This window comes from Eremomyces bilateralis (assembly GCF_010015585.1).
Source record: "Eremomyces bilateralis CBS 781.70 unplaced genomic scaffold P152scaffold_12, whole genome shotgun sequence".
Classification (NCBI taxonomy): Eukaryota; Fungi; Ascomycota; class Dothideomycetes; order Eremomycetales; family Eremomycetaceae; genus Eremomyces; species Eremomyces bilateralis.
The window spans coordinates 112,257-125,762 of NW_022985078.1; the positions used below are offsets into that span (position 1 = coordinate 112,257).

Genomic DNA, 13,506 nt, shown 5'->3' on the forward strand with positions numbered 1-13,506 from the left:
CGGTCTCTGGATTCTTAGTATCCATGCAATGGATATTGCGGGAGCAATCGGATAGACTCCTTTAGATGCGATGCGAGGTTTGGGGAAGTTTGCTGGCTAGGAAATTATGCAGCCATCTGTACTCAACCTTGCATCATCAGCAGGATAGAGATGCAAGTTGAAGGGGAAGCTCCACCTCCTTATCTGCCTCTGCTTGGAATTCAGGAGGCTCGTTCTGTCACAGTCGCACGACAGGCTCCATCATCGTCTCTGCATCATCGAAACGTGCAATTTCGAGCCCATGATTGCGAGAATGTCGCGAATCCGATGGAACGTCCGATTGACCACGAAACAAACTCGTCCGATCAGCACGTGATCCCCGCAACCGAACCAAGCTGACCTGCGTATAGATTCATTTGGCTTACCGCTGCTGCATCCTCGTCGTTGCACAGGAAGGACGTGCCATTCGTAGGATTCATTTATCCCCCGTTGATCTCCCGACCCCGACATTCCCCAGATTTTTATTAGTTGCGCATGTTAGACGTTAGCCTATATCCATACATGCCATTTACCCAGGATTCGGCTGCGCAAATTATAAATATGCCCATCAAATGTGATTCAGGCACGGTGCTCTGGAAGCCCCGCACCGACTCCCCTGTGCACCCTGCGTTCCTCGCCCCAACGTGCACGGAAACATCAAACATCGAAGCGGCTGAAACACTGTGGTAAATTTGGGGCGCGCACACCCGTCCACTGTGGGATGTTTCAGATTCGTGGAATCCTGGAGCCGGAGAGGTGGTCGGCTTGGTTCCGCTAGTGATTCAGAGGGGCAGCGAACGGACGCGTCTGTCTCAGACATAGTTTAGGGCCTGTGTGCTAGACACAAAGGGACTATTTATTGTTGTGGCGGTTCTAGGGTCGTGGAGGTTCGGGTACCTGCTTGGTAGGCTGTTGGTGACATCGGGACGGGTAGAAGTGATGGTATCTAATCTTAGAGTCGTGGGGAGAGGTGGAGGTACCGTATGAACGTGTGTCAATTGTTGAATCTGGACTATTGGAAGACGTGTCCATGAGTTGAGCCGTTTCAGCATTCAAGCCCATCTGAATCCGATGTGATTTGGAGCAGGGCAATCCCTGGCGAAACCGGTAACAGCGAACATCAAACGCTCGACCCTTTGCACTATTTTGCAATTTGCATAGTAGCTCCGGGATGCGATGAGGGGATTGATCGCTTTTCGGGTAGGTTAGTATTTAGTACGGAATAGGATTAGAGGATCATTTCCACCACATCTTTATGTTCAGGACTTCAGGTATGGATACACGCGGTACGGAAGTATCCGAGGTATCCTGAACGGTCGAAAGCGACATGACCTTCCCGAAATGTCTCCTTGTCCACCACTCAGAAATCGATCCAGCTCATATCACATCGAGGGATTTTGCGCAAACCTGCAGTGCCGTAGACACGGCATACGACCACGCAATGGACATCCAGCGACAGGTCAAGCGTGCGGACCAGGCGTTTCAAGTTTGCCTGACCAGCCTCATGATCTCCATTCTTCACCGTTGCGCAAGGGAATATCCTGGCGTTGCCGAGTTGCGATAGTCTGGTTAATTTCACCTGATAATACGGACTACGGAGTTCTTATTAAAGGCATGGATATATGTACTTGGTACTTCTTGTCATTGTGTAGTATGGTACACCAGTGCTCGCGGGCCCTCTTCATGAGACGGCTTGCGATTCACGACCTAACTGTCGGGATGGCAACGCGGGTAGCGGCAGTAGCGAACGTGGAAAGCAGCACAGTTCGATCGATCGAACTTCCGTAACGAACACAATCCGCTCTGCGATTGATGAGAATGGCAAATGGGTAACGAGTGGCAATCGATCAGGTATGACTTCTGATATGTAGTTGGATGAAGGAATTGACCCCGCTGCACGCCGCCCGATCAGCACCATCGCTAAGAATAAATCGTTGAGCTCGAGCTGGTGGTGGCATTGTCCCCACGATTGGGCGGGATGTCGCGATACCCCTGGTCAGGCACCCCTCCTGATCCCTTTCGCCTCACTGATGAGCCACAAGTTGGCACTGATGATTGATGATGTCGAAATGCCAATCAGACTCGGTTCTGGTGTCTGCAAGGCTGAGAGCGCAAGGCACGAACCAGGACGGCATCGGACCATCAACAAGAAGCAGAGATGCTGTGAACGCGTGTTGTATTTCCAACCAGGCGGGGGGATATTTGGTGTCAATCGTGTTGGAAGATGGTTTGAGATACAGACTTCAGGATTCGATGACGACTTCTCCTTTTTATGTAAATCGATCTAACTTGACTCTTCTCTACAAAGACGGGGTTCCGTATCTCTTATTATAACATAGCAAACAGATTTGTTTATTGATCGGTGTTGATATTGTTCGCCCAGCTGCTGTTAATCTCCAAATCTTCTTGGTGGCCCCTGCCGCTAATCCTATTTGGGCATCGTATGAAGCCACAATAACTCAATAATAAGGCACATGAACCTCCACGCTGACGGCCACATATTTCAAGTTTTCAAGCTGAAAATCTCCAGTCGATAATCAATCAATAGTAGTAATTAGTCTCCTACGGAGTAGATTTCATGCAATCCATGGGGATTATGAAATCTTCACGCGCTGCAGTGCGACCATCCAGTAGAACCTTTGATACGCGCATGTCCAGCAGAAAATCAAGCTAACCTTCCCATGCTCTCGACCTAACAGCCATTACGTGTTCTGTATCTGTATTCTACACATTATAGCTTCTCAGGAGACCATTACAGTTCAGACAGCTATGAATCCCGCTCTCCGAGATTAGGTATACATATCATACCGTCCCTAACTATATCATGTGCAGAATAGAAATATTCTCAGCTCTGCGAAAACAATAACTATTAAGGCGATGATAAGGCCTGTTAATAGGAGCAACAACCTGGAAGATTAGAAGGAAGGAACCCCCCGGTCGACCTTCCCACTTAGCACCAAGGCCGCGACCCTCCCGGCCCACTGAGCTGACCCACCACACCCCATCAATTCACCAATCAGCCATCCCTGCGGGTTCAGTGGAGGAAAGAGCGGAAACTGAGAGAGGGAAAGCGCCGAGCAGCGAGCGACCATCGCAGATCGATTGGATTCAACGTGAACCGCCGCCATGATTCTTCACTTTGCAGTATTGGACTCTTAGTGTTCTCACTTCTCGAGTTACGACGACAAGACTTCTTCCCCCCCAGTCCATCCAACTCTCTCTCTATCCACTTCCACCTCTCCTATTCCCATTTCATCCCTCATCCTGATGATCAGGGAGTTTGGTTAATGTCTTCGGTTCCACACGATTTCTCCATCCGATCTCATCACTTTCGTCCATCGAGGACACCTGGAACGTCCCTGAATCGACCCGTATTCAGCTTCCCGACGTCGCGGATCACCCTTCTCACTCGCTGACGATTCACCTTCGAATATTTCCTTCTCCTTCACGATTTCACGACCTTATATACGTATTCCCGGATCTGGATCCATTGCTCTGCCTTCGTTTAGCTTTCACGACCCTGTTCCGAGTTCTGCACTTCGTTTTCTCGCCCGACTGCGTCTCCTGAAATCTTACCCCAGCGTTTCAGGTTCCTGGATATTCTACCCAGCCCAATACCGTCGACAACATCAACGAAACGCTTCGGACGGGTTCGATGCATGCCATACGATCGAGACCGATTCACCATTCCCTTTGATGCACGACATCTGACGTTCGTTCTCGGAGGATTTCCTCAGGGTCGTCTTGGGGTCGAGCATAGTTATTTCCGATCCCCACACCTACTTGCACGATTCAGGGCACGCAATCCAAATCGCTCGGCGACGATCTTTGCGATCAGAGCACACAAATTCAACATCGGCCATTGACACGGTGGAATAACATCGTGGGAGGCCAGCACAGATCACAACTCGTTATTTGAGTATCTTTATCGGGTGGAAACGCAAATCGTAGCCACGATGGATGTCGCGACGATGGATTCTTCCACAGAATACCCCGACATGGAGTCCCCTATGGATCAGGATGATGTGATATACCCGTGCAAAGGGTGCGGAGAGGTGAGTTACAAATGAATGGAGTGTCCTGAACGAGGTTCTGACCGCGCCCCCCTTTAATAGGTTCTTGAAGAGGGCAAAGCATTTGAGTTAGCGGGAAACCGCTGGCATATTGACTGCTTCCGCTGCCATACATGCGGTCTTCTCCTCGATAGCGACGCGAACCTGCTGCTCCTCGGCGACGGCTCGCTCATCTGCAACAACTGCACCTACTCCTGCAGCGCATGTGGGGACAAGATCGAAGATCTCGCGATCCTCACCGGCGAACAAGCCTTCTGCGCGTCATGTTTCTGCTGCCGTAACTGCAAACGCAAGATCGAGAACCTACGATATGCGCGAACCAGCCAGGGCATCTTTTGCATGAGTTGTCATGAGAGCTTGATGGCGCGGCGGCGGAAGAAAAGCAGGCAGAAAAGCGAACGGGCGGCAGCGGAGAGGAACGCTCACATTAGTAAGGAAAAGAGTCTGCCGGCGCTACCGCAGAGCGCGGTGCCACCGAACGAATTCAGTCGCTCGACTCTGGGTGCGCCGGAGCCATATAACAACGATGTGTCGCCGAGACCGGGGAGTAATAAGTCTCGACAGGATCTCTCTGCTGGCGAAAGAGGGAGAGATGCGTCGCCGGGCTCATTCGAATCGAGTCGTAAAGGTATGGACGCACTTCATCGTATGACCTATTTCGAGCTGACTCTTGCAGAAACCCTACCCGCCAGCACCTATAAGGACGAATCTCGAAATTTGTCGATGGATGGGAGTGTGAATGGCATCAATAGTGATGATGGCGTATTCGTCCCATTAGCTTTCGATCCAAATCCCGCCCCGGATCCATCTCCCATGGCCAAATCACAACCCTTTAGCGACGGATCAGCCTCGCTCAATGAGAACTCCGACCTGTCTGAGTCCACTTCATCTGTACGCGCCGCTAATACCCGCGACTACTTCAGTCGAACGAACGCCCCTCCTTCAGCAAACCACCGCGAGATGCTTAAAGAAACGCTTGGTCATAAAGCCAACTCGTCCCGGTCCTCCTCGGCGGACCGTGGAAAGGAGGGTCCTGGCACTCCCCATATCATGTTTCAAGAAAAAGGGCGAGTGCCATCGGATCAGGTACGGTCACGGAAACAACCAAGTGGTCCGCCATCGCCAGCACCACCGGCGGACAAACAATTTGGGAACACGACTCAATCAGTTGCATCCCCAAGTTCCGGAGCGCCGGGAGAGTTCAAACTTCAGGATGCACCGAAATCAAGAAAAGCCTCGTCGCGTCGAAGTACCGGAAATCACAAACAGGAGGGTCATCTACACACCCATTCACAGTCCGGCAGATCTCCGGGAACTTCATCGGTCTCTTCACCCAACTCGGATTTGATAGCTCGGACCCTTTCTCCACCTCTGGAACACTCCATCACCAACACGTCACACACGTCGGATCCTTCCGAAGGCTCCTACTCTTCATATGGCGATTCGCCAAACCTCACACAAGGTTCCCCTCCTATGGCATCACACCGTGCAGAACTACCCCAACGAGGCGACTCTCTCGCCGCATCATCGCTGAAACAGACGATCCCCAGGAAAGAAATCGGCGCTCCTAGATCCGATCCTACCACGCCAACCGGGCCGACCGGTCCAACCCGATTTGCCCATGACCGAGCGGCGCCTCCCGCGTCGTCGTTGCGGACACAAGAGTCACAAGTGAATGGAACGCAAGCAGGCGGAAAGTATGCCTTGGACATACCGCACCCGCCTCAGCGCTCCGCCAGTCGGCCCAATGCCAGCCCTCAGCAAGGCATGGAGGCATCGGATGATGGCGAAGGTGGCTCGTTCACTTCACCTCGACCACCACCCGCGCCACCAACCGAGAATAGACACAAGCCGGGCGAATCGATCAGCTCTGTTCATAGCGAATCCGCATCGCCATCCTTCCTTCGGTATAGCGGCGGAGGGGAATTCAGCTTGGACGAGGACATGGCACGCATTATCCGCGGGGAAGATATGCTCCCCGCCGAGAAAGACTCGTCGCTTGCGCGCCGCATATCCAACGCGGTTAGCAAGCACTCGCGTAGTTTTAGTGACCGTGGATCCCGCTCATCAGCATCGCAGAAATGGCCCCGAACCACCCCCATCAACGGCACGTTTGACATCAGCAACCCAACGTCACCCGACGCGACCCGGGATGATCCATCCGTGCTGCGGAATCAGTTGCGGCGCGCACAGCAGCGCATCGCAGAATTGGAGGCCGAGAAGGTCGGTCTTCAGGATGTGATCAACTCGTCGGCGGAGATCAAGCATGTCAACTCTGAGCTTCGCGAGAAGCGGTCCACCGTTGCTGTCCTCGACTCGCAGCGCGAGATCGTCCTCCGCGAGCTCGAAGTGATGACCGATCAGCTCCGCAAAGCGAAGGATTCCAATTCACCAGCCACACCTTTCGACATTGCCGCGCTGAAGAGCGATGCCGTGCGCGAGCTTGCCGCCAGCCTCCGCGTTCTCGAAGACCAGCTTCGTTCGGAGATCGAAGAGCTCATGGAGAAGCGGGCCGACCTCACACAGGAGATCGCAGACCTGATCCAGATGAAAGACAAAGGCTTCCAAGAATACGAAGCGCTGTCCACACGAAACGCACAGTTAAACACGTTAAACCATCAACTCGTCCAGAGCATTCAGGAGATGTACAAAGCCGGGAAGCACCCCAACGGTTCCGCCTCCGTCGACGCCGGCCGCCCTGGCACCAACGGCCTCGGCATCTACCACCACCAAAAGGACAGGTCCGAAGCCTCCGTCGACCTGCGCACCATCATCAGCGGCCCCACCAGCACCGGCACGAGCATCAGCGGACCGAGCATCAGCGGCCCGATCCCCGCCGAGGCATCCTACGCGCACCTCCTCAATGGGCCGGATGGCCTCGAACACGAGCCCGTGATCGTCGGACCCCCGCACGTCGTCAAGCTCGACCGCACGAAGGGCAAGGCAAATATGTGGAAAAAAGGCGGCGCCTCGCTCGCGAAGAACATCAAGGGCATCCGCGGCGCCCTCAGCGGCGACCGGGCCCACGAGATCCCCCGCTATGGCAGCATCGGCGGTAACGGCACCATTACTGAGCCCGGCATGCCCTACAACTCTATGCCCGCCGGCCAGCAGCCAAACGAGCTCGGCACCCCGAACCTGGCCTCCAACAACAACCGCGCCGGAGAGCGCGAACGTGAGCGCGAGCGGCAGGGTTTCGGGGGGCTGTTCGGCAGCGGGCAGAAGGTCGGGAACAAGCTTGGACCCGGCCACGCGCACCTCAAGTCGCACCACACCAACTCATCCAGTCCGTCACTGTCAGACGGGACGAAAGACACGCAGTTATTCGGCACGGATCTCGCGACGCGGTGCGACCAAGAGAAGCGCAGCATCCCGTCGATCGTGATTCGATGCATCGAAGAAGTCGAACTCCGCGGCATGGACGCAGAGGGAATCTACCGCAAATCCGGCGGCAGCGGGCAGGTGAACAGCGTGCGCGCCGGCTTCGAGAAGTCGAACGAGTTCGACATCTCGGATCCGGATTTGGACATCCACGCGGTAACGAGCGCACTGAAGCAGTATTTCCGACGGCTGCCCGAGCCGCTGATCACGAATACGGTGTACGATGCGCTGTTGGAGGAGGCGACAGGCGGGAATATCGGGGCGGCGAGTCCCGGCGAGGAGGTGCCGGAGCCGGAGATGGAGGAGCGGGGACGGCGGATCCGCGAGGTGTTTAAGGGGCTGCCGGGGTGTCATCGCGACTGTCTGGAGTTCTTGGTGTTCCATCTGGTGCGGGTGGTGCGGATGGAGAAGATGAATCTGGTGAGTTTTTTGTTGGATTTCCTTCGTTCTGCTCGGTGCGCTAATGTTTTGATAGATGACCCCCCTCAACCTCGCCGTGGTCTTCGCCCCGACCATCATGCGCCCCACCTCCATCGAACGCGAGATGAGCGACGTCCAGGCGCAGCGCGTCGCCGTGCAGACCTTGCTGGAGCAGTACAAGACCATTTTCGACTCCGAGGCGTAATCGACCCGCCCCTCTCCCCTTTCCCCTCCTTCTTTCTCGAACGATTGAACAATCTCCTACCCCGCTTCTACTTCAGCGTGCTTTCCCCTTCCAGAATCGAATGATATCCGATCCGCGCGACATGCCCGGCTCCCCTCAAAACAGATCTACCCAACCGATTCTTTGCTTGTCGTTTATACATTTTGTCTCTTTTCTGCCGGTGATACCACATAGCGGCGTTTGCTTCGTTGAGCCAATCTTCCCCCACTACTTTGTGTCGTCGGGCGGATGGCCGGATGCGTTTTGCTTGGTGTCTATCGTGTGGAAACGGAGTAGGGACGGAGTTAGATGCGTCGATCGGGTTTCTTCTTCTTTTTCTTCTTCATTTCGTGTTTAGAGATTGGACGTGTGCGGGGGGGGTTGGTTGGTATGCGGTGGATATTAGCCCTGCGAGCGAGTGGCGGAGGGGAGTGAGTGGGCGCTCGGACGCTGCTGGAGGCAGATTGAGGTGTTGAGAAATGCGGTTTCTTTGAGGGGGATGCGATCTAGTGGAGGATCGGGATGATAGGTGGAGATAGGGCCTCGGTTGGCTATATGTTTTGTGTTGTCAATAAGAGCGATATGATGAGCGAGTTTCTCGTATCGATATGTTGTATGTTTGATGTGACTGTGTGAACCGACTCAGTAGAGATTCGAAGTGTTTGATTTCTTGGTCCTGAGAGACTCCCCTCGTTTCGCTTGGCTAGTATGCACTGACTAATCAGGGGTGGATTTGCCGAAGGGTCAGGATTGTTCTCTGCTATGGATGGGACGTGCCTGACTGAGGGCGGAGGGGTCTCGCAGCAACCACATCAGTCGCGCCAGTCAGTGTACTGCTTATTTCTGGTAATGTGGGTTGCGAGCAAGCAGGATCTGCCAGGACAGAGCACGATATTCAGTCGCAATCAGTGGCTTGACTAAGAATGAGATAGGTGGATCACAATCATGGACATTGACGTGGCATGGGAGGAGTCTGGCTTCCGGCCTCCTTCAAGGGACATGGATAAGTACTAGAGCTATGCTATGATCAATGCTATGTATGTACACCTCACACGCGTGGCACTCATCTGGGCAGGTCCAATAACGATCTGCTATTGGCCAGAGCAGGGAGGTAAAAGGTCGGACCCTCGTAAATCTCTTTCCCTATCGTAGTTGGGCTCAAATACCTCCGTCTCATAGACTGTGCCGAAGCAGACCTCAAATTCTAGGTAAGACTGCGAGCCTTAGAACGGTGGCATGGCTGCGGTGACGGTTTGCGAGATTGCTCGATTAGCGAGGTCATGTGCAGACGGCACTACCATAGGGGACTAGCGAGCGGACGTCTAATGGTAGTTATGGCAGTGCAGCTCGAGCTCAAAAGTGGTATCGCCAACGTGGAACAGGTTCTCGGCGCGCTGATTTCGGCAGGATTGCAGTGAAAGATTGAAGGGGATTTCCAAGGGTTCGAATCCTAAATTTAAGCTATTGGTTGCTTGAATTCGCTCCTCAGAACATGAGATATCAACACCACGATTCGTAGACTTGTTGAGCAGTCTAGTGGTAATGAAGCGAAGGAGAATTGCCTCCGGAAGGGAATCTACTAACGGTGCTGTTGGTGAGGAAAACGTAGAAAGTGTAATAGGATCTGATGGTTTGATAGGGATATATATGTTAAGTCGTCCGAGTTACACGTAATGAATGCTGCTAGAATAGACCGGTTGGAGGAGACAATCGCCACTTCAACCACGCCTCTCTTCTGTCCTGAGTCTCATTCCCAAATTCTTTGAATGGCTGCACTGCCACGTAGCTCCCTTGTACTCTGCTTTCTATGCGAGACAAGTTGCCAGCGACGGTTCAACGTAGCCGGGCTTCGATCAGTCAGCAGTTGCCGATTTAGTTCTTTTGTGACTGTCCCCCAGTGGCAGTTGTGCTTCTTAGCGAGGCGAAGAAGCAGGCCATCTTCAGCGTGAGTGAAGGGAATCCTCTTTCGTCTCTGTTTCGCCCGCTTATTTCTCCTGCTTGCCCTGCTGATCCCTCTAGTCCTACTGACTCTTCGGATTCCGGATCCGGATCCACAGCGACCGGGTCGCTGCCGGTGCTAGCACAGGTGCCTGTGCCCGTCCACTGTCATAAGACAGGCTCAGTCCACCGTCCTTTGGCGGCGAGGAGGTGTTAGGGGTCCCGCGACCTTCCACCCTAGCCGTTCGTAGATCCCTCGGTCGAGCGTCTCACGTGCCGGGTAATTCGAAACCTGCTGCGACGCAAGTAATCCCGCGAACAAGCGGTTTGTTTGATGGGAGCCGTCCAAAATCTCAGCCAGGCACTGCCGCACTGGTTCCGGGCACCGGGAAGCACCAGGGGTCGATCCACTGAACGCGGTTCGAATGATGACGACGGGGGAGTCGGCAGTGGCGGAAGAGCGGGTGGACGGTACGGAATCAGCGGTGGTGATGCTGATGCGCTGTGACTGAAAAGAAGTAAATTCAAATAAGTCAACCACCCCAGTTCCCGTGCACCCCGTCTCTCAAAACTCCAACAGGACACAGAGTAGTACAAATTGTGCGTAATTCAACGCACACAATATATTTTTCTATGGCTGTGTTCGAAATTTAAAACACATTGACTCAAAAGTAGCCCGTTGAACTTGTCATAATATATCCGCAGCCTCAATTTGTTGGCGTTTCACAGCCTTTTGAAGCCCTTCTTTCAAGTAGGCGATCCCCGTATTCTTGATTGAAAATGCCTTCGCAACTTTCCCCCCGAAACCCCTTGGAACCCCGCTTCATCATGCCCTTGTACTTTTGCGTATATATATCCTTTGGGCCTTTTGGTGCATTATATGATATAGGGAAACTAAGTTCCGGGGTTACAGGGCGTTGTATGATGTGATTCTGGTTCAATTGGGTGCTTTGTAGGACTTTGTCAGAGTTGAACGGAACCATTCCCGTTCCACAAAATCCTGCACGGATATTATGTATATCCAGAGCCTGGATTCTTGATTTATAGTATATAGAGATAAAATTATGCTTTTGACAGGTGCAGAGCTGTCAAGAGAAGCCAATTTGCTAAGCTCTTTCTGGTAGTTATCTAGACTTCAGAGGTGAAAAACACGCAACATCAAGGGGCTGGAGGAAACGGGAACAGTGAGCAGGTAAAAATAAGAGAATGCACGGTTTTCCTTCGTCAATTTTCATGAACTCTACCGTGGCATGAGAACCGAGCCCATCGCACACTAAAAGGCGCCAATCGTCTGAGGAGTTCAGTGAGTTACTTTCCGGTCAGAAGTACTTTTCCATCCATTGGATGCCGATCTCGTTCTATGTCTAGGCATTCTCTGAGCTAGTATAGTGCCAATTTGGTATATCATTATGGTTTAGTGGAAACCAGGAAGACTGTACCAATTTTCCTTTGAAGATGATTAGGGGGGAGATTGTTCGACCGTCTGCTGAGATAGCTTCAAGAACTGAAACCCATTCGTAATCCGCGGGCATTTGGTATATGTATGCGTTTTATTTCACCCTTGTGAAGAAGTCTGAGTAAGAGCAATTACTCTCCCGTTAGTTCCGCAGCCAAGGGATAGACCGTGTTCGTCGAAATTCCACTGGTTCGCGATTTTGGTATTGTATCGCTCGCAAACGTGTCCATACGTCTCGCTCGAAGAACTTCTGAATGACCTCCTTTTCTGCGTGATTTACGCGAGCAGCCTCGATTGACCTTTCCGACCATGGCTTTTCCCTGAAGATTCTGTCGTGAAACGCTGGTGGTCCAACTTTGCCGCAAGGAGTATCATCGCCATTTTCTTAGGCGATTGTATTAGCACATTTATTGATAGAATCAAATTCTCCGTCCTGAACAGCTTGTATAGCAAGTTCTATGGCGTTTTCATTGATTTTAGGCATTTTCACCATATATTTTGCATTGGTTGAATTGCTTCGTATATTTCAAACCAATCTATCAATCTATCTAGATTTCATGGGGGCTGCACGGAAAGGGGGGTTCACGGGAACTGGGGTGGTTGACTTATAATGCGAAAGAAGAGCCAAAGATGTGAGCAGTGGAAAATGGCCGTTTGCAGAAACGTTGTTTGACATCACAGAAGCAGGGAATGATGAGGGTGGATTTAAAGCCGATGGCAAAATTGTTTGCTCAAGTAAAGCATGATCACCCCGTTTCATCGGTGTCGTCTAGCCCCTCGATGTGATTGCTTCGGATATTCCTAGAGCCAATGATACCTGTAGCAATTTGTTTGCTACCCTGGTAGCATGGGGAACAATAAAGAGAACAGAAACGTGGTTGTTCGGGGGGCTGATGGAGATCAAACGCCAGAATTGTGAATGTAACACTCGTGACTGCTTCTGAGGGTTGAAGATTCCTGGTTCTTCTGGCCAAGGAATCAGAGTAGGATCTAAATTGAAACCATTGAACAATTGTTGGAGGGACTTGCACGAACAAGCTTAAACCCAACGCCCGATGGATTCACCCAGTCCATTGGAATGAGCACTCATCTTGAAAATAGCCACATTCTCCTGGCTGCTCCCCAATGCCTCTCTATAAGGGAAAATGTCAATGCCAACTCGCCGCAGCTTCGCTAGAGGTTGGGCGAGAGGAACTCTTCTTGCCCCGCAGTACCCGGACAAGAAATTCCAATATAACGGGGTGGAGTTGGCCCCTCAGCTCATTCAGTGCAATGGATACGTCAGGTTCAACAAATTATACAGGCAAAGCACTTCCAGACTGGAGGGGTACTGTAGAGTGAGCAGAGATGAAAGTCACCACCGGACTTTCTAAGAACCAGACTAGACATTGCCACAACAACAGCAATGGGGGACGGCCAAAACAACGATACAAGTTATAAGAGTGAACAGAAACCAAAACCGAAGTCCTTAAACTTCCTAAAGGCTGGTAAGAACTTTGTAGAAGCTGAACAGGCCATATAATTAACGGAGAAATATTTCAACCTGCTGGACTGAATGGAAGCCAACAGGCCATTCGTATTATGACAGGTATAAGGGATAGGCTTTGGATGGAAATATCCGCACAACTCTTCACTCTGAGATACTCTCAGCTCAGGGGAAATGAGAAGTATCAGATCAAAATCCATGAGGGCGACAGGAGAGGTCATGACAAACTGAAGTGAAGTTGAAGTTGGGGATGTGTGGCTGCGTGCTTGAATGAACTGTGGCTGGTGTTGACACCTAAAGTAGTTACATGATTGACCAGCATCTCTTTACTGTTTTCCCGAACTTCAACCGCCGGAGTTAACTCGGACCTATTCCTATCTCCAAAATTCAACGACGCCACAACGCCACAGCAAAAATCCAGCGCCATAATTGCACCGCCACAATGACTCCTCCAATCCCCAACCGCGAATTCGACCTTGGAGATGAAGACCCAGATGATATTCCAGACTAC

The 13,506-nt window shown here is 52.0% G+C and overlaps 1 protein-coding gene across 1 annotated transcript; it reads left to right on the forward strand.

Annotated features, from left to right (window-relative positions):
- Positions 1-3,840: 3,840 nt before the first annotated feature.
- P152DRAFT_47946 (RhoGAP-domain-containing protein) lies at positions 3,841-8,235 on the forward strand. Its single transcript, XM_033681711.1, has 4 exons — positions 3,841-4,073; positions 4,134-4,719; positions 4,768-7,892; positions 7,948-8,235. The coding sequence occupies exons 1-4, from the start codon at positions 3,975-3,977 to the stop codon at positions 8,095-8,097; spliced, it is 3,960 nt and encodes a 1,319-aa protein (XP_033533291.1). The 5' UTR covers positions 3,841-3,974; the 3' UTR covers positions 8,098-8,235.
- The last annotated feature ends 5,271 nt before the right edge of the window (positions 8,236-13,506 follow it).